Raw genomic sequence first — 22,239 nt, 5'->3', positions numbered from 1 at the left:
ACCTTTACAGTTGGATGTAATCCGGAGTTCGAACCGAACAATATCCTCTCTAGACAAATACTATTCTCTTTCTTCCAGAGCCAGACTATGCCTTTATTGTGCTTAAATTCAACAAACTTAGAGAAACGTGTTTCATGGTGTCCTTTTGGCCATAATAAATATCACAACAAATGCTAGACCTTGGAGCTGGGGGGGAGGGGGAGGGGGAGGGGGTACATGCAATTTTTGATTATTTCCAGGGTCCATGGAAGGACTACCAAAATGTTTAGACCTTCAAACTACAATGAACTTCCAGCAGTTCACCCAGCTCTCCTTCACTGGCTTCCCGAGGTGTCTGGCCTCAATGTCAGTCTATAGTCAAACTATACAAAAACAGTAAAACTTAAATAAGGAGGATGGGGATCAAAATCCCACATAGACTTAGGCCGCATGCACATGCGGAATCCGGCTCTGACCGCTGCCGGCAACCCTGTGTACCTGTCGTGGTCTTCTTTTTCTGTACTGCGGATGGTCTGTCCGTCACACATGCGCAGGACAGAATCACCTGCGCAGCCGCTAGGCGATAATTTGGGTCCTGCAGAATTTCAGCAGTGTTATTTACAGAAGGGCCGCGGGTCGGACGGCTTCTATTGACTTCAATATCAAGCTGTCCGTGCGGGGTCTGAAAAAAAATGGAGCATGCTGCAATTTTTCCTCCATGAGCGGAAATCGCAATTGATTTCCGCTCATGTGCATGAAAAATCACTTTGCCATAGCATGCTATGGAGGGCAGTATTTGCTGCGGAATGCGGGGGCAGATGCATGCCACGGATTCCCCAATTTAAATCCACCCATGTGCATGAGGCCTAAACAAATCAGCTGTTTCATCTTGAGTAGGCAAATCTATCTCTGTCAGCTCTCCATCTAGGGGGAAGGGGAGACAACAAGGTGGCGGACTTCTTTGGTAGGGTATCTCTAAACCAATCAGACTTGACCCTAAATGAGAAGTCTTCTGGTCGATAGAAGAAAAGTAAGATCATTTATCTCTAGACCTGTTGGCCTCCAGACACAATCACAATCAGAAAACAAAAAGGTGCTTTTCTCTAATTCTAGCCGATCACCTATCAGCAGTGTTGGAGCAGAGAAGAAGCATATGCCGTCACCCCCGCATCCTGATTCCCAGAGTCATAAAAAAGTTGGAGAAGACAGAGTCTCGGTTATTTTGATAGCCCCGTTCTGGCCAAAGAGCTTGCGTTCACTTGCCTCCGAACCTTGTCGGTGGATCAACTTTAGATCTTCCCAGCCATGAAAAACCTACAAGGTCCGGGTATTCCATCAAACCCTACAAGGTCCGGGTATTCCATCAAAACCTACAAGGTCCGGGTATTCCATCATCACATACCAAGATTGTACGTAACAGCCCAGAAAATGAAAGGATAATTCTTACAAGAAGGGCTCTGTCAGACCGCAACGTTTCCACTTGTTAGTCGCTAGAAAGGAAATAACGGTAAACATTTGACTATTGAAAGCCTTCCTAAAGTTTGCACAAGACTTTTTAAGCGATCCAGACATTCCCATGATTCTGGACTCTGCGGGCTGGAAAATCTAAAAATCTCTTCTTAAGTATTCCGCTCTCAGCCCTAAGTTCTTTCCTTAACCAAAAGCTAGCTGATCACCCCTGAAATAAGCGGTCTGTTACATCAGCAACTGGGCTGGGACCCCAGGATAAAGCTGATCTTCCCACCATTGGGATCGAAATTCGATCCTCAATGCCATGACAAGTCCACCCTTCGAGTCGATTTGTCCGCTTACCCTAAAACAGATTTGCCTTACCAACATGTGAATTCTACCCACCTTTCTTCCCAAAATTGTCTTAGAAATTCACAGAAAATGTCCTATATTTATGTATTTAATCCCATTTTCATATGCACAGTGCCCTGGAGTTAAGAGCGCTTTAAAATAACGCACCTCTATACACATTTAGGTTCCACAACCCTATATTTTTGCAGAATGCCTCTGGAATACATGGTATCGATGCAGGCTCATAAATCATGCCTGTGGTGTAAAGCACATGCATTGTAATGCAAGGTCTTCGAGCATGTCATGTCTGCACTTAGCATATCTGTGTCTGCTCTATGGAGCTCGGCATACATTAATTTGGTAGTGATAATAAGTTGTTTGTTGTTTGCAATTTGTCTCTACCTCTCCGACAGCCTTGCAAGAAATGATTAATTATTGTTAATTATTTCTCTAGTCCTGGTGGCCTGGAATATTTAGAGTACATGTAAGTTTGTCAGGGCCCTGCTTTGCGATCATGTTCATCTAATATTAATAGCACATCTATCTCCTGAAAGAGGCAGACATAATGCATTGGGAAATGAAGATGGAAGTATTGATCAGTCGCTTCATTGTACAGAAGCGATGGGGAAGACACTTATCTATAGAAGATGGCAAGTGGCTGAGGCTCTATTATCAAACTGTTAAGCCAATCTTTCATTGTATCCATTTTTATTCAAGAAGATTTAAACTAATACTGGTGTCACAAGACCTATAAGCCATCAGATTAGTATAGCAAATGTGTTACTGGCAGCCAAATATCGCATATCGCTAAATTAAAATATTCGATTTTTATTAAATGAATGAAAAATCTAAAACTGAGATTGTTTTTCACTTTTAAACACTGACCTCTTAAAGGGAACCTGTAACTCCCTACAGCACCATAAACTTCATTATGGTGCTATTAGTGGACATGACAGGGAGCCGGGTGATGTATTTCCTCTATACTCACCGGCTCCACGGTTCCCACACTGTTACCCGCTGAAGATTGCGCACTTCATGAAAATCTGACATTTTCAGATTGCCATGCACACTCTCTCCCATACAAGTCTATGGGAAAGCACACGTGACAATGTCAAGAGTCAGATTTTCGTGTGGCGCATGATCTTCAGTGGGCGACAGGGTGGAAACGTGGAGCGGGAGAGTATAAAGAAAATACATTACCCCGCTCCCCGTCATGTGCATTAACCGCACCATAACTTAATTTATGGTGCTGTAAGAAGGTAACAGGTTCCTTTTAACCCTTTCCAATCCACTGTCTGACGGCTGAAGACATTCTGATTGAAGGCTGTACAGCTCCGATGTCGGAAGACGTCCGGCAGGGTATTCTTACTGTAAATTACTGGCCGCTCTGTTATCGGGGGCCTCTCCAGCATGTCCCATACCGCAGTACTGGCTCTAACCAGCAGATGGTGCCATTGTATAATGGCAGAAAGAGAAATCCCCCCTAGGAAACTCTGAATCCAAAATTGAATTGCAAAGGGTTAAATCTGTTATGACGGTAGCCTTACCAGGAAGTCAGCAGTTGAGACGGAATGCATATTTTATATATTCTTTTGAAAGGTGGCCATTTGTCTTAGGGCTCCCTTACACTGGCGATAAAATCGTGCAAGATTTGTGCGTTGCGAGGCACACAAATCTCGCACAAATACGAAACCTATTCTTTTGAATGGGTTCATTCACATTTGCAATGTTTTCCTGCATAGCACCGCGTTGCGATGCAGAAAACAAATCGCAGCATGTGCTTTCTGTAAGTGATTTAGCCCATTGTTTTTCAATGGGGCTGGCAGCAGCAGCGTCGACCCCATTGAAATTAATGGGCGAAGATCGCGATACAACCTGTGGGGCTGAAGGAATCTTCCTGGTCTTTTTATCATCCAAGTTTTCGTAATGTGTGAGAAACAAAAGCTGGTGCCCTGGCGCAACTTTCCAATAAAAGTCGTGAGACAATGGGATGAAACATCCAACTGCTCTTTTGTTTAGTGACATTAAAAGCCATCAAAAGAATCCCTTCATCAGTCTTGCTGCGAGAAATATCACTCTTGGCGTTATAGAGGGGAGTTATGCACCCAAACGTGCTGGTGATAACCAGTGCTGTAACACCAAGGGAGAAGCGGAAGTGTTCTTGGTAATGTTACTGTTGTGCCAAATTTAATCCACTTCTTGGTGACAGTCTTCACTGTGTTTCATACCCTCGTTTCCCCAAAAATAAGGCCTACCCCAAAAATAAGCCCTAGCCTGTAGTTACACTATATTGAAACATAATTTTTAAAAAAGAATACATTACCTAGCAGGCGCCGTGTCCCTCCCGCTGCTCTCCCGCAGTCCTCAGCCGCTCGTACAACATCACCTCCTGGTTACGGGATTCATGAATCCCACCTTCAGGAAGCGATGGCTGGGATTTGTTCTTCCACCGCTATTTAGAGAATCGATGCAGCACTGGATGAACTATTGTGATGGCTGTGATTGGAAGTGTCTCAGCCAATTCATGATGGCTGTTGATTGGCTGAGCAGCGGTCAGAGAACCAATCAATGCAGCGTTGGATAAACCAATCACAGCCATTGCATTGCTTCATCTAGCTGTGCATTGATTGGCTGAGCAGCAGTCAAAGAACCAATCACAGCCCTCGCTTCCTTGAGGCGGAATTTATGAATCCCATAAGGAGGAAGTGATGTATGAGTGGCCGAGGACCGTGGAAACCACGTTGGAGCTGTGGAGCGCAGCGGGAGGGACGTGGACCAAGTCTGCTAGACAACTATAATAAGACCTAGTGCCACTTTTGGGGCAAAAATTAATGACAGGGTCTTATTTTCAGGGAAACATGGTAGTATATGTAATGCCTTAGAAAGTTTTTGGTCTCCTTCTCCTGACTGACACTTTCCAACAATCAGATCTCTTTGATGTGTTGTAAGATCTTTACGGACCATGGTCACGAAAATCCTAGTTGAATAGCTGAACTTTACATGGGGTAAATCGAAATTGCTGTAAATAATGGCAGCAGAGTACTGACAATGATTTACCATGAGTTTAAATGTGATTGGCTAATTCTGAACACAACCACATTCCCAAATATAAGAGGGTGTTCATGATTTTGCAGCTTTTAGTTTTGTTATTTTTACTTTTCCACCCTAAATTATTTCTTTTTTTTAAGAATTTGCGCAGATAGCGGGTCACAATTGAAGATGGAAACAACTCTGAAACGGTTCATCTTTGCCAGATTGTTTAACCTGATAACCTGGCATTCTAACAGGGCCGTGTAGACCTTTTATATCCACTGTTTCTCAGGGTAACCGCTTGTGATCTGTTGGATGCCCACTTTCCCATGAAGAGATTTTCTACACTACTGTGAGCTTAATTTAAATGAAGCGTTGTATCGACTGGACAAAGCAGGGTTAATGCAATTGCATCTAATGGAAATATCTTTCTTCCTCCGCAAGCTCCTTTACCCATGTAAATATGAAGTATGAAGTACTGAGTGCTGTGCAATGAAGCTACCCAAGGAGCACTTTCACATATATTTTAGCAACATCCAAATGAAATAATGTGTCAAAATGTAACCCCAGGGGATCGTAGAAATATTTTGCTTTCATCTCATTATAGGGATACTGCTATATTAAGTAATGTCAGTATTATCAGCTGGATCTGAAGCGTGCAGCAGATCAGCACTATTTGGTTATTACTAAACTCTGCTGTAGGTGGAAATACGGCTAGGTTCACCCCAACACTATGGGTATCTTTTGTTTGGCTCTGTTGGAGCTGAATGAGGGCAAAACCGGAAAGCGCCATATGCAAGACCTGAATGGCACCAGACAGACCCATTCACTAGATTTGATTAAGTCCATTTCCCATCATGTTGCCCTGACTTTTTGCCAGGATGGAGTAATGCAGATTGCTCGACCATGTCATTTGGGATTCTATGCCAGATCCGGGCCAAAGGTTCCGAATGCAACCTCGGGCGCAGATGTTGACTAAGTGTAACATGTAAAACCCAGTGTCCTTAAGTGCTATAACAGTTATTAGGATGATGACAAGGGCTTTCTACTGATTAATGTCACACTGGGCAGACACATAATCATTAAAACTGTTGAGGAAAATAATTCTAAAATGAATTGAGTCATGACGCTGTGCAAGTAGCAGCTTTTCCTCTGGAGAAGGGTTTCCCAGCAGTACTAAACCAAGTAGCTTTGTTCACAAATCAATTTCATCTTAGTGCTCCAACACCCAGATCATACACTGGGCTCTACCTATTTAAAGCATATCATGAAGACATTATGAGTGCCCCCTAGAGACATGGCATGTACCTTGTGGGGGACACGCACCACTGCTGGAGAAACTATACCCTACAGAACCCAGCTCATCTATGTACGAGATGAAAGGCCTAGGATCAATGGGTGCCATGTGATGGTGCCGAATTTTACCTACTGCATCACTTTCTGGCCACTACCCCTGGTGATAACACCTACCTTTAGGGAGGAAGCAGTGCCTTAACGGTGTCACCTCTTTCATGGTTGATGTGAAGGTGTGTTGTACAAGCTGAATGACTCACCTTAAATAAAATCTGTCACCATTCTTTTTTCTAAATCAGTTCCTTTTATGAGTCTGAATATAAGGAAGGTGTGTGAGTGATTGTTTAGCAGTACCTTCACCTGTGTAATTTCTCCTTTATTTAGCAGTTTGGCTGTCTGCAGTTTACCTATTTTATGGTGTTTCTGTGATTTTGATTGATCGAAGTGTAGGGACTCACAAATACACAAGGACCCTTGACGTGGGTTGTGAGCTTGTACATTTTGGCTATGTTTATCGGTATTTATCAGTAACATGCAGTATGGCTTTGAACGCAATATATTGAAACTGTCCACAATATTCCATGTGTGGTCTGACCAGTGACTTGTAAAGAGGAAAAACAATGTTGAGATGTCTACTTCAGTTACCTTGCTAAAACTCGGTTCCAACATTCGTCAGTTATATCTACGGTATTTCTGGGTGTGCTGGATGACAGCTAGTATGCTCACTGTTACAGTCCCAAGGTGTTATCCAGCTTTCTTAGACTACTCTATGGTATACTAACTTCCATTATACAGTGGTAGGCAGGCTTATACTACATTTATACCACCGTTGGGCTTCTGTTAGGGTTTCTATTTTCCCACTCTGTTATGGAACCAAACACGGAGTCCCTGCCCAAACGAATCCGTCCTATAATGGAATCAACCCCTATTGTGACTATATTGGTGTCTGTCCAGCTTCCATTCTGGCATTCTCCGGATGGAACAGCATAGAATTCTGCACTATTTCATCCTGGATTTTCTGCCAGATCTATGCTGGAGGCTCCGAAGAGTAGCCTCCGATGCAGATGTGAATGTAGTCTTACCATTCAGGGGTCTGTACAGACAAATGGGAAGTGTGTTGGCTGTTATAATGTTTGCCACATCAAAGAAATGAATAAAGAATTACTTTTTTATGTTTAAGGTAAATACTCTCTGGTGAACAAAGTGTTTTTCCCATCTGCTTATATTTTTTAATTGTTGGCTGTTCTATATTCTAGGCACTGTAATAGGAGTCGTCATTTATACTGGAAAGGAGACAAGAAGTGTAATGAATACATCAAATCCAAAAAACAAGGTAAGGGGAATTGTTTTTAGATAAAAAAACACAAATGTTTGATATGCCTGAAAAAGAGGAGACGCCTGGTATGAATTGTTATTTTCCTACAGGAATCGCAAAATAAATGACTGTTTTTAAATTGCGTTCTTATGACATTCAGTAATGGCTTTCATGATGCTGGTTATACAATGCAGACATTATACCTTGCTTTTACGTGGACTGAGTAGATGACTTGATTGACTGGTATTAGTAGTGTATTTAACAGTCTGATATCCGGCTCCTGCCAACTTTACAACCTCTTTCCCACCAAAAAAAAAAAAATAGTTTCCAGCTACTGGAATCCCTGGCAATTAGCTGATATCAATGGAGAATCTTACAAGGGAAATGTGATAGTAAATCTACACTCATTCAACCCATTCTGTGCTGGATGAAGTAATCTGACGATAGTATAAGTGTACACACCAGTGACTAGTGCGTTTATGCCGGGAGCACACAAGGATGACTTCCCTGTGACAAGTGTGGAAACTATAGCTATGTTGTTACATATCGGTAGCATTATTGGGACAATACAATGTTAATATCGGTAGGCACTGTCATTTACAGATATGTCCATCTCTAGAGCTTTTTTTGAGCATAGAAGACAATTTTCAGAACAGGGAATTGACTAAAGTAAAAAAAATATATATATATATACATATATATATGTGTGTATATATATATATGTCCCCTTGGCCCTGGTCTTAGCTGCTCTGTTTCTGGAAGAAGCAATGGTGGTGATGATGCCATTTATTGAGTACAATCGTTGGCTTCAGTTGTGGTGCTGCCATGGGTGCAACATGCTGCTAAGCCAGTGATTGGCTGAGTGGTCACGTATACAGTCATTTGTAGAGATGAGCGAGCACGCTCTGAAACAGCAGTTACTCGAGCGAGCATCGTTCATCTCGAGTAACTGCTTACTGGTCCGAGCGTGCTCGGGGAATCTGCGGGGGTGAGCGGGGGAGAGATATCTCTCTCACTCTTCCCCACACACGCCGCCCCCCCGAGTACGCTGTCCTTTTGACCTGACACATGCAGGTCTGTCACAGTAAACTTGATTGGCTACAGCGCCACCTGTCAGCAACTTTTTTACAAAAAATTTTATATCTCATAAATGGCGAGCGCATCGTTTGAAGTAGCTATCTTCTGAATTTCGTCTACTTTGGAGCAGCAGGACTCCCTCCAGGGGCCTCTGAAGTTAAATTTCGCTAACTGTACTTTTGGACCTACCGTAATGACAGACGGATAGCATCTTATCTGTTGTGTACATTTTTTTTCTTCCTGTTTGTTTAGCATCTATACATCTTCGGAAATGTATAGTCTAGAGAAAAGTTTAGGAAGGACACACCTGTATGAGAAATGGTTCAGGAGCTCATATGATATTACGTGTATTAGAGAGCAAGAGTCATTGCTTATACACTGCATGCTTTGCAAGAAGCATAAACATACCCTTGCATAAGTATTTTCGGCATATTTAGCATGGAAGGAGGAGTTAATGTGACATTTTGTCGTTGGGATAATGAATCATCTGCTGAAGGTTCCCCAGAAATGAAGAACAGGATGGTTTAGTAATTTGCCTCAGGAAAGCAAAACTGTCAATATATGTCTGCAATGGGCAGCTAGTGGTGAGTGTTAACGACTGTTTTGTTTAATGTGTTGATGGTCTCTGCCAGCATAAACTGTCCATCACTATTGTCTATTTCTCATGAAGACTAGATTCCCTGCGGGCTGGAGGAGGGCCACATTAACTGTCCAGCTCTGATGAGAATTCCAATCAAACAATTAGTTTAGTTTCTTGGAAGTTATAGCTTGTACAGCTCCGACGTGAGGAAAACTTGTTACCCTTTCAAACTGAATGCATTTATCGATATACTGACACGTTGACTTGTTTTATGTCTGGAAGAAAGACAGTCTCTACACCAACATAGAAGGGGTTCTTTACTGTAAGAGCAATGAGACTGTGGAACTCTGTGTTTGAGAATGTGGTGATGGAGAACTCACTAAGGGCTTACTCAAACAAGCGCATTTTGGAGCCAACGACAGACGGATGGCATCTATCGGACATCGAATATGTATGTACTTGCGCGTGAAAAAAATTGCACCATGTCCCATTTTGGTCTGCATTATGAACCGAAATAGCCACTGGAATGGGAGCAGTAAATATATGCAGTGAATGTGCGTGATATATGCATCTTCACCGCATATTTACGCAGTAAGGCAGGAGATCCTTCCTTCTTTTTTGGTTCTTTTTTTTGCTTATGTAAATACGCAGTGATCACATACGCAAAAAAGCTTAAATACGCAAGCATTATGCATTGTTTGGTCGCGTTAATAAGTTTTATGTGACCGAAACAGGATACGCTCACTTAAGTGAGTCCTTGGACCACTGTCACACAGGCGGGGTTTTTTTTACTGCAATTTATGCACGTTTTCAAAGCCTCACCATGCAGGAAAAAAGGTGCAATATTTTAATAGTGTGGATGTTTTACAAACAATTATAGCAAATATGTGGGATTTTTTTAATTGTTTAGATTCTTATGGGAAAATGTGGTGTTTTTTGAACTTTTAATATTTTTATGGCTTTAAAAATGTTATTAAACCTTTTTCTGCATTTGTTTTTTAAGTTCCAATAGGGAACTTGAACTTGCGATCTTTTGATCACTTGTACTGCAATACTGAAGTATTTCAGTGTATAGTCATTTCCAATGTTGTCTATTAAAGATTTCCAGGTAGTGACGGCTGTCAGTGCCGGGCTACACAGGGGTCGGAATGGAAGCAGCTGCTAAGATCTCTATGCAGTGGTTGGTGCTTGTAATTGCAGGCACAGCTTCAAATGATTTCAATGAGAATTGCGCCGGCCCCTGCACGGGGGTCAGAGCAGCAGCTTTCGCTCCGACCTCAGTGTAGCCCAGCACGAACAACCGGCACTGCCTGGAAAACCTCTTTAACCCTTTCCAATCCAATTTCTCTGCCGCCCGAACGCTCCACAAATCTTATTTATTTTGTATGGGATAGTGCGTTGTGGATTCCTTGGAATTACTCAATAGAAACACATGAAAATTATGTCATGGTGATTTTATTAGCAAATGTTTGAAGATTAAATGTGAGTTATGAGTGTTTCACATCAGGAAGATCATTTGTAATAATCCTGTAATTGTAAGTATATTGATGTAACACACTTATATAATGAGACTATTCATTTCTAATTTCTCTGATGATGGATAGATAAACTAGAAGTGAATAGATTCTTATGTTAATTAGAAATGATGTAGATTCTGCAGGACCTATCTCTGCTGTCGGCGGCTGTTCTGCATATGTACATTACACTACGCAGGGCAGCGCTGTGGACTCACCTGATGCCAGTATTGCTGTCTCGGGGGTGGATTGATTTATGTTTCTAATTGTAAAAAAATATCTTGGTGTGTGACAAACTCTAATAGGTGATGCATTGTGTATCGCGTTTGTCTGCTCCCATTGAGGCTATTAGTAAATGGAGGCAATTGGGGATGCAAGTTTTTATTGTACTTTAAATGAGAGTTTCTGAAGCTGGCCATATACTTTAGATGGTTGTGGGCCGAGTATACTTGTGTTCTGAAGGTGGGAGGGGGTAAGCTGCTGCCAGGCGCTATACTTTAGATAGTTGTGGGCCGAGTATACATGTGTTTTGAAGGTGGGAGGGGGTAAGCTGCTGCCAGGCGCTATACTTTAGATAGTTGTGGGCCGAGTATACATGTGTTCTGAAGGTGGTGGTGGTGGTGTGTGTGTGTGTGTGTGGGGGGGGGGGAGGGGGGGGGTAAGCTGCTGCTAGGCGCTATACTTTAGATAGTTGTGGGCCGAGTATACATGTGTTTTGAAGGTGGGAGGGGGTGAGCTGCTGCCAGGCGCTATACTTTAGATAGTTGTGGACCGGGTATACATGTGTTCTGAAGGTGGGAGGTGGGGTAAGCTGCTGCCAGGCGTTATACTTTAGATAGTTGTGGGCCAAGTATACATGTATTCTGAAGGTGGGAGGGGGTAAGCTGTTACCAGATGCTATACTTTAGATAGTTGTGGGCAGAGTATACATGTGTCCTAAAGGTGGGAGGGGGTAAGCTGCTGCCAGGCGCTATACTTTAGATAGTTGTGGGCCGAGTTTACATGTGTTCTGAAGGTGGGAGGGGGTAAGCTGTTGCCAGGTGCCCTCCGGCAGTGTCCTATCTTCTTTCTGAGTAAAAGAATCTGGCAGGTTAAAATGTAGCATGCCAATCTGTCTTTTCCACAACATCTGCCATCAGGGTAAAGTTGAGGCACTGCTATACAAATAAGATGGTTGGCCAGTCTTGCTAGAATCGGTGGAATGCTAGAATGTGTAAGGCCATCTTAATTCTCACTGGACACAAAATAGTCAAAAAGCAACAAGCAGCACCATACAGTTCTGCTTCTCATATAATGCAAGTAATGACCTTTGTAAGATACCTGCCTATAGAGAACACAGGTTATCATTCCTGTATTTAAGGAAATCTGTCCTCTGGCTTCTTAAAGTGACCAGACTACAACCCAGACATGAAAGACAGGCTATACATATCTCTTTTGCGCCTCATACAGAAGCACTGACCCAGAAATCTGTGTTTTAATCCACCACTTGCAAATCAGGTGACAACTATCCTCTGGGCATTAATGTCCACTAGCAAAATTGAATTGCGGATTCTGCATTGTGGATTTCACGGGTGAAATTCTGTCCATAGGAATATCACTGGCCATCTGCAGTCAATTAAATTGAATTTTGCACCTGTAAATGGCATTTTAATTGATTTGCGTTTGTCACGCGCGTAAAAAAAAAACCCCGCAGCATTCTCCATTTTAGTGTGGATTCCGCGTGGATCGGCCACATTGCTATCACATTGCTATCAATAGGTGCGGATATCCGCATGAAAAAAAATACCATTTAAAGTAAATACGCGCGGAATCTTGCAGAAATCTGCGCGGATTGTATTTTTCTAGTGGACATGATGCCTGACTTTTTTTTCATCTGTTTTTTGCTTTCCACATTTGAAAAATCATAACTTTTATTTTCTATCGACATACCTGTCTGAGGGCTTGTTTTTAGTGGGGTGGTTTGTATTTTTCAGTGGTACCATTTAATGTATCGTATAATGTAAAAAACTTTTTAAAAATTAAAAAAAAAACTGAAACGGAAAAGAACACAATTCCGCCATCTCTGGGTGGGAATTTATTTTTACGGCATGCACACTGTGGCAAAAATGACATGATAACTTTATTACATGGGTTAGTCCGATTACAATGATACCAGGTTTATACTTTGTGGGGTTTTTTTGGTGTATTACTTTGAAAAAAAATCTTTGAAAAAAAATTCTGCTGCCATCTTCTGACAGCTCTAACTTTATTTTTCGTTGGCATAGTTTTAGGAGGGCTCGTTTTTTTTGCAGCACATCCTGTTTTTTTCTATTGCTATCATTTTGGAGTACGTATGCTTTCTGATCACTTTTATTTTTGGGGGGGATGGGGTTACCAAAAAAGCGCAATTGTGGTGGTGTGCTTTTTTCCTGACGTTCACCCTTTGGGATAAATAATCTGTTGCTTTGATAGATTGGACTTTTTCGGATGCAGCAATATCAAATATGTTTCCATTTTTTTATTAGAAATATGGGAAACATTTTTTTTTATTTTACTGCTGTTTATTTTTTTTCCAATATTGGCACTTTTCTAATAACCTTTTAAATCTTTATTTGTACATTTAGCCGAAAAAGGGACTTGAACTTTTGATAGTTTGATAACTTATACAGTACAATGCAATACCGTAGTATTGCATTATATTGCATTCTGACAGGCAGTCTATCAACACATGCCATAGACATGTCTTGATTAAAAATCAGTCATGGCAGCCTCGAGGGCGTTTAGAAGGCCCCAGGCTGCCATGGCAACTAAATGGCACCTCACAATGTCATTATGGGGAGCGCTTGGGATACTCAAACTGCAATCGGGGCATTTAGAAGGTTGGCAAATGTGATCAGCATGAATGGCTGTTGCAGGCGGGATTAAGCGCTCAAAGACAGCTGACTTGCCATCTACAGGGCACACATACTAACCCCGCATGCCCAGTACGTAACTACGCCATGGGGTTTGGAGAGGGTAAAAAGTTCATGCCTGCAACACAGACATTATATTGTCAGCAGATCTCACCGATTGTTACTGGATTTACCATAGCTTTTTATTCTTACCATTTGTGTTAGAAACTAAGTTCCTTTAGGTGAAAATAGCGCTGCGTAATGAAAGCACACTAGCCTTCTAACCATCCCCCATTGTGCAGGAGCTGTCGGCTTCTCTTACGCCAGACACATTGCTACATACTATTTACCTGGCAGTGCCTAAACATTTGCTCCCCATTGTATCAAGCCATGAACAGATCTCAGCAACTGCTGTTCACTCGGTTATGAGCAGTGTGGGGAAAAAAGCTTTGAATCGTCAATTTAGGGTAATTTCTTGTGTGCTTAATTCAGACCACAAGTGCAATCTTCTTGCTATAGAATATACAGCCTGTAGGAATGGAGGCAGACATAGAAAAACCAGGGATAGTGACAAACATCAAAATAGTATCTTCCTGGTGTAGACTCATGCCGTTGCACACCTTCGTGGGACAGAAGGGTTCTCAGTGCTTGCAGCGCCTGTAAGTTTCTGCATGGGTCATTTGGGAGGAAATTCGAGGTGGTTTCGATCAGGGCAGGGCCTTCCTGAGGTATGTACATAGGCTCTGGACATGTCAAGTAGATTTCTCATGAACAGGGCTGCAAATGGTGGGAAGACAAGGAACTAGAGCAAGACCAAATCTTGCCTTGCTTAAAACTTTATTAACAGGTAAAACAGTTGAACCCAACAGCAAGTTTTCGGGGGCAGGAGCTGGTGGCAAAACGTGAAGGCAATCGCCGTTGCAAATCTCATGGCTGAACTCCTGTAATCGCTTTTCGGCACAATCTTTCCACAAACACCAGTTGGGGCATTTACCTGCCGCTATCAGATGTCTATTTTTCTGCTCTCACAGGACAGTCTCGCCTTTTTCTTGCTGTGTCATCAGCACACCCTTATATCACCTCCCTTACGGACACCCAATTTTGACGCCACCTACTGCCTCCCTGTGAAGTTGCACTACTGCCTCCAGAAATATGACCTCTGCCTTAAAAAGTGCAGTAACAAGTAACATAATAAAAGACCACAAGTTATATATGTTATAGATACATATAAGCGGTACTGTTGTATCTTGTCTCCACCGAAAAAATGGTTTGGCGGTTTGACATTCATGGGAAACCCACAGGTGGTGATTGACTGATGCAGCCTGTTGCCCCGCAGCCCTGTCATCCTCGCTCCTAACAGTGTGCAATATGCAGTGGCATGAACCCCTGGCGAGTACCACGCAGCTGACCTAACAGAGTCCCATTTCCTCTCGTGTCTCTGCTGTCCTCCTGGGCTGCCCGCAACTGGGCCACGGCACTCAAACGGTCTGCCATGTGTTAGCCCACCTGCTCCCCGGCTGGCAGAAAAGGATGCATGACTTGTCGTGGGGACCGACACGGCGGCTACGCAGTCCCTTCGCTGCTGCCTGCAGCAGCCTCCTGACATGCAGGTCACTATTTCCCTGTCGGCCTGTGAACTGTGCTGGGTGCTGCGCTGTAACTCTGTCTGCCTCTGCAGTGTGGTCCCTGCTCCGCTGTCGCAATGTTCCTGGTCGGACGGGCCGAAAGCACTGCGGCGCTCTTGCATCTGGGCTGGTTACGGCACACTGTTGCCAGCAGTCAGGCAGTCAGTCTCCACGTCGGCCTCCACAGTCTGCTGGCAGCTGTAAGTGTGTTCCCCACCTGGACAGCAATGCAGACAGTCATCAGCTAGGGGCCTGACAGGGGCGTTCCCTCCTGCTAAGGGCTGTCAAACCCCTAGCTTCCGGTGTTTACAAGATACACCAGTACCCATATAAGCAAACACTGCTAAGAGAAGACAGCATAAACGTGGCGACAGATTCCCTTTAAAAGTGTTTTTCACAATACGTATGTGTTCACATGACACTGATTTGCTGCAGATTTTGGTGCAGATATGCAGCGGGTTTCACCCCTTCAATTTGATTTCAATTGAGAGGGTGATATCTACTGCAGATCTGCACCAAAATATGCAGCTAATCAGCGCCGTGTGAACCCACCCTAAGGTTTATTCACACGGCAGAGTTTAACATTCAACAGATTCATCATTCAGTTTGCACTGTCTAACTTTTAGACAGTGTTAGTAAATAAGCTGCAGAATGCAGAGAACTCCAGCGTTCTTCCACAGTGTGCAGGAATAGTGTTCACTGCTTTGTAAAGCTCTCCACAGCAGAAGTCTACCAGAACTCACCCTAAATAGGGTCAGCATTACAGACCAGCCTTTGTTTTGCTCTTGCTGTTCAGTCATTTTAATTCAGTGAACAATCTATATTTTCTGAAGTTTTCAGTCATTTCAGTGTCAAAGTTAAAAATGCAATGTGGATTTATTGCCGTGCTTTAAAGGCTTTCATCGCCTTAGGAAACGGACACATAATCCAAATAATTTCATTTTCCAAACAGAGTAATGATTTGCATTCTAAATGGGATGGAGCTTTAATCAGCAACTTTTTACAACAAATCCCCTGCTGAGTGGTAAAAGTGTCGGCCACTTGAAGCATATTACATTATTTGCTGGATGTGACGGGCAGGCAGCACAGATTATGTATAATATCCTGTTCCCTCAGCAGCATTTACAAATCTGTAATCAATTCTGTCTGTATAGATATTTCTTAAACCTTGTCAGTCTCTGCCGCGTCTGTCAGTGGTAAAGGTCATTTATGAAAGCTAATTAACACTGGGGAAATGGATGTGGAACAAGTGTTTGTATATTACATATTTGTCTTGTATGTCCCCGGAGAGTTGGCTGGTGTGTATCTAGAGCTAGTTAAAATGTGTAAGCTAATGACAGCTGAGGATCGACATGATCTCTTGAGTTTTCTATCGTAATAATGTATTTAGTCTTGTTTAAAAGTTCTCTATTCCTGTATACACGCTCATGTAATAAGTTGCAGTGGACAGTGTCCTATTTTAGTGCAGTGTCCGCACGGACAGCTTCCATTGAAGTCATCGAAAGCCATCCGACCCCTGGCCCATCTGCAATTAACATTGTGGACTGGTTGCAGATTCCACGTCATTGCCTAGTGTCGGCGCGTGAAAATCTGTACTGTGCATGTCCGACGGCAAGCTGTCCAGACCATACTCAGCACAAATAAGGAAGATAACTGACAAGTACGCAGCGTCACAGCCGGGCACAGGCTTGGATTCCGCTGAGGGATCCCGCATCTGGAATCTGACCCTGTCGTGTGCGGCCGGCCTTATGCTGTTAGGCGATGCATACATACTGTGGTGGTGGCTCAACCCAAAACTGCACCAGTAATACTACCAATGCCACATAAAAGGATTGGTTCTTTAGAACAGGACACAGAGAATTATTCATTTGTTTAGTTTCTTAAGTTGGAATGGTTTTGTAGGTCATGGCCAAAGACAATTCCTCTCTCCTTATCCTTCCTGACGGATTCTTCTCTAGTCTTGCTAGTGTCTTTGTCACTACTGGTAGTATGAGGTCGTGTGTGCAGCTCAATCAGGTTAAACAGGTAGTTCTGCTCCTCTAGGATGGCACAAAGTTGAGTGCCTTCACAAGAAGGTTTGCTGTGTCTCCCAGCACAGTCTCAAGAGCATGGAGCAGATGTTAGGACTTGGGCCATTACAGAAGAAAGCTGGACAATGCTGTAGAAGGTCATCAACCCAACATTAGGACTGGTATCTGCTTCTATGTGCAAGAAGGAAAAGGTGGAGCACTGCCAGAACTCTACTAATGGTCTGCATGTTTCTAAGCAAACTGTTGAAAACAAACACATGGGGGGGGGGGGGGGGGTTGATGACCTGTGCTAACAGCCCAGCATCAAGGAACTTTATTGGCATTCGCCAGAGAACACCACAATTGGCAGGTGTGCCATTAGCACTCTGTTATCTTCACAGATGAGCTCTGAGCAGGTAACAGACTTAAGTCTGGAGATACCATGTTGAATGTTATGCTGCCTGCAACATCAGTGTTCCCTTAATTTTTTTTGAGCAAAGTGTTCCCTTAGAGGGGTTTTCCGATAGTAAGATTTTGATGACCTATTGTCAGGACATGTCATCAATATAAGATCATGGGGGTGTGCCGCTTGTAGCCCTCACTGTTCAGGTGTTTGAAGACTACACTCATGGCTGGATTATCAGTGGGGCTCTGGCCTTAGACCTCTCAATCTCTATTATTCAGGGGGCCCCCAGCTGCCTGCTGCTTGTCAAGCTGAGGAAGGCCCATATTAACAGTGCTCACCGTTTTGGCAGAACCAATGAGAAGTAGATTGGGAAACCCTTTGCTAATGTTTCAAAGGACAAAACTATATACTTGCCTGTTTCTCTCCCCAAGCTACTCCAGACTGCTGCTCCTCCTTCCTTCTGGGTAGCGCAGGTCACTGACCTCAGAGGTCACATGTTCAGAAGTTGGGAGATATGAACTGGGTTAATGCCCATTTACACCAGAAGACGATCGCTCAACGATTGCTCAAACAACAGTTTGAGTGACCGCTTTGAGCGATCATTTTGCATAAAGTATTGAGTAGCTACTCAGCTACTTAAGTACCAATTAAGTGTGCAAATGAACCTGAGGGCTATTATCTGCGCTCAGCTCTCTTGTTCTCCGTGGGGAAACAATGCTATCAGCACTACCCATGGAGAACGTCTGATAAAAGTGAAAGACGATTTTTAGGTTAGCTTGAAATTAACGATTAGCTAACAGTACTCGAAAAGTGGACGATGGGTGCACATTTGTACGCACCGATTATCACTAAAATGATTGCCGATTAGCAATTTTTTTAGCGATGGTCGGTTGGTGTAAATGGACCTATAGTCTTTTTTTTTTTTGTTTTGCAAAAAAAAGAAAAGCCTGGGGAAAAAGGTACAAAAAGCATTGATTCATTAAATAGCATTGATTCATGCTATATAATAAATAGTATTCATTTCCCAATACAAAGAATCACTGTCACAACAGGAAAGGGGGAATCGTAATTGAACTTCCCCATATTGTAAATCTGGCCCTGGTCAAATGACCCGAGAGTAGCTTAGTCCCATTTATGTAAATGCTATCAAGCAGTTATACCAGGCACAGCTGCTATACAATGTAGGGCGCCTTGCCTGGTAAGCAATTGAGTGGCCACGGTGGCACCTGAGCTTTGCTGTCATTTCAAACCGCTTATCTGTGGATGTCCTGAGGAGCTAACCCCCATCTGATATTGATGACCTATCCTGAGAATAGATAATATCTTACTCTTGGAATATCCCTTTAATTTTTTTAAACAGTGAAAACAAAAATACACACAGTGGTGCTAGAAAGTCTGCGATCCCTTCAGAATTTTTTAGATTTTTGCTTCTATCACCTAAAACTACATCAAATTTTCACACAAGTCCTACATATAAAGAGAACAAAATCAAACAAATGAGTCAAAAATATTTAGATTTGGTCATTTATTTATTGAGAAAAATGATCCAGTATCGCATCTCAGTGAGTTATAAAAGTATGTGAACCTTTCTTCTCAGTATCTGGTCAGACCCCCTTGTGCATCAGTAACAGCGTCTAAACATTTTTGGTAATTGTTGATTAGTCCTACACTTCGGCTTGGAGGAATTTTAGCCCATTCCTCCATACAAAACAGCTTAAACTCCGTTACGTTGGTGGGTTCCCTCATGAATTGATCGCTTCAGGTCCTTCCACAACATTTCCATAGGATTAAGGTCAGGAATGGGATTTGGCCATTGCAAAACTTTGACCTTATTCTTCTGTAGCCATTCTTTTGTAGAACGACTTATGACTGCATGATCCACCTTCTCTTGAGACTCGGCTCACGGACAGCTGTCCTGACATTTTTCTTTACTTGCTTGTATAATCCAGAATTCATTGTTCCATCAGTGACTCAGATGCCCAAACCATGATGCTACCATAACCATGTTTCACAGATGGTTTTCAAGCTATAAGGCAGTGTTTTTCTTTCTCCAAACACAATGCTTCTCATTTAAGCCAATACGCTCTACTTTGGCCTCATTTGTCCACAAAACATTGTTCCACTCGCATTCTGGCTTGTCCAGGTGATCTTTACCAAACTGCAGACAGGCAGTAATGCCCTTTTTAGAGACAGGGGCTTTCTCCTTGCAGTCTTGTCATGTACACCATTGTTGCTCAGTGTCCTACTAAAGGTGGACTCATGACTCATATTGATGACCTATCCTGAGGATAGATTAATATTTCACTCTTGACATACCCCTTAAATTCTTTTTTTTTTTTTTTTAATCAGATTTTATTGGAATTATTCAGATTTAACATTCTCTCTCCCCAGCAGGGGATACCCCTTAAATTCTTTAAGCAGTATAGGAGGAAAAATAAAATCCGATGACTGGTTCCTTTTAAAGTGAATATCTAACAGCATAAAAATAGTAAAAATATGTTAGTAAATCAAAAGTTAGACCAACAACCAAATTGCAATATTTTTTCTCTTTTACTTACAGGGATATTGGCGCTTTTCTATTTTATCGTAGGTGCCATTTTTCTAAAAATGACAACCGGATGTACCACCATGTTGGGGATTACTTTTGCTCTAGCTGCTCAGGAACTGATGAAAAACTGCCACTTTGTTGCTATCAGTACATTCCGTGAAAGTGGCAGTTTGTCATTTGAGCAAGATTTGACCAGTGTGCTGTGTTCCCCCTACCAGCCCGCTTACCCCCACCCAAAAACAAAATTGCCATGGAAAAGTAGGGTATGCTTTAGTTTGTCCTCCATTTGTCTACCAAGCTAATTATTCTGCTTCTGTCATACCTGTAAATATAGTGTAAAGACAGTTCTAATAATGCGCACACAACACCTGATTTAATTGACACTGAAGAATTACTGATTTTTTTCCCCCCCATTTAAAATGTGTTTTTTCTCAGGAGAGAAAAACAAATGTTCTAAGTATTGCACTTGAAACGGATGCTTTTGTGATTTTTTTTTTCTCCTTTTCATCATAATCACCCTCATTTTTCAATCACTGGTTCAATTGCTGTGTGTTTGCAGTAATAATTGCTCACCAAGCATATGATAGGGAGGGAGAAGAAGATATTGAAACGGCATCTCAGGGTGCCAGAATAATGCTTGGCATACAAATCTCTAAACTGCTTAAAACGCGCAGAGTGTTTGAATGCTTTCTTAAAGAATCCATCCTTCGCAGCCTTTTTACGTTTCCAGTGGATCATTCATTAACCTGGGCATGGGGCATTGGTTGCTGAGGAACTTAGTCCTTTTTCTTTTGTGTTTCTTTTGGCTGGCAAAAGCAGAGAAAATGGCAGATACCCGATTAAAAAACCCTCTTTTAGCAATACGCCAAATTCATAGACTTTTCATCAGAGAGCAGTGCACAGTGTGCGGTAGCGAGGAAATTGCAGCTGCCATCTTGCATGGCTGAAAACCGGGTCCTGAATCAGCGAATTAAAAGGCCTTCAGCAGAGAAGAACAGCTACAGGTAATATATACCACCCTCCAGTCCCGGGACAGGAATTAGTCTTGACACTGGAGAGGCGCTTTAAATCAATTTGGCATGCGAGATCAAGGAAAGTGTTCATGTTGCATACACAAAAAGATAAAAAGAGCACATAGTGCTAAATGCACATTAATCTGTAACAACGCCGGTATTTAGACATTAAATCAAACCGTGCTTAACCATGTCAACACACAAACACAAAAGGCGGAAAGACGCAAAATAACAGGGGAGAGGCTTGGCTAACGTATAGGGATCAATGTGCTAATAGGATAAGGCCGGTCTCACACGGGCGGATAGTAATTGTGGAATCTGCGGGCGATTGATCCGTGGTAATACGCGGACCAATCAAATGCATTGGATTATGCAGTTCTGCTTGCATTAGGGGGTTGGAATTGCGTAATCCGCTTGCGGAAAATTGAACGCAGCATGTTCTATTTTCCCATGGAATCCGCGACATAGAACCTATTGTGTTCCATAGTCACGGCTATACCCACAGCCGATACGCAATTACGTTACATATGGGCTGCGGATACCCACGCCGTTGCTTAGCAAACAAAAAAAAAAAGTGTACCGTGCGTGATCATCTATGTGAGTACGCGGTTATACGCAGTACATGACATGGCTGTACGCAGGGTCATGGCCAGGCTTATAGCTGGAATCCACTGCAAAGCCTCCACATATGCCAGTGTGAGCCTGGTCTAAGGCAAAGCTTTTAAGGTTTTCTTTGGACTTTAAAGGGAACCTGTCGTGTCCTTTATTCTGTCCTCTCTGGGGGCAGTATATATAGTAGTGACAGACATGCTGATTTCAGCAGTCTGTCACTTATACGGAATTGTGCAATGGTTTCTAAGAACTTACAAGTTGTTTCTGCAGTTCCGAAGCTGGGGTGTTACAGTTTGTAACTCCTAGCATAATGTCGCCAAGGAACAGAGGAGGTTAATGATGCAGCCTCTGATTGGCAGGCTGCAGTCACCTGACTTTCGCTAGACCGGGTGAACAGTTGGGCTGGATCACTGAGGCCTAGAATTGGTAAGTGCTGCTTGAATCTTTATTTTGTGCATATCTGCACCTCACAGTTAAATTCCAAAAAGTAACCAGACAGCCCCCTTAACCACTTCCCACTCCGGGATGTAAATTTATGTCCAAGCTGGGAAGGGGTCCCTGCCAATTG

General features: G+C 42.7%; 1 protein-coding gene across 4 annotated transcripts in view; it reads left to right on the top strand.

The window, feature by feature from the left end:
• The window catches only part of ATP9B (ATPase phospholipid transporting 9B (putative)), a 265,069-nt gene that overhangs the window by 118,452 nt on the left and 124,378 nt on the right, over positions 1-22,239 (top strand). For all 4 annotated transcript variants that reach the window (XM_066579467.1, XM_066579466.1, XM_066579464.1 and 1 more), the window contains exon 11: positions 7,359-7,435. In XM_066579467.1, the coding sequence (XP_066435564.1) occupies positions 7,359-7,435 (77 nt within the window). The remainder of the gene's footprint in view (positions 1-7,358; positions 7,436-22,239) is intronic.

The sequence above is a fragment of the Eleutherodactylus coqui genome, chromosome 9 (genome assembly GCF_035609145.1).
Source record: "Eleutherodactylus coqui strain aEleCoq1 chromosome 9, aEleCoq1.hap1, whole genome shotgun sequence".
Lineage (NCBI taxonomy): Eukaryota > Metazoa > Chordata > Amphibia > Anura > Eleutherodactylidae > Eleutherodactylus > Eleutherodactylus coqui.
The sequence above is the reverse complement of the archived record's forward strand: the minus strand, read 5'-3'. Positions and strand labels throughout refer to the sequence as shown.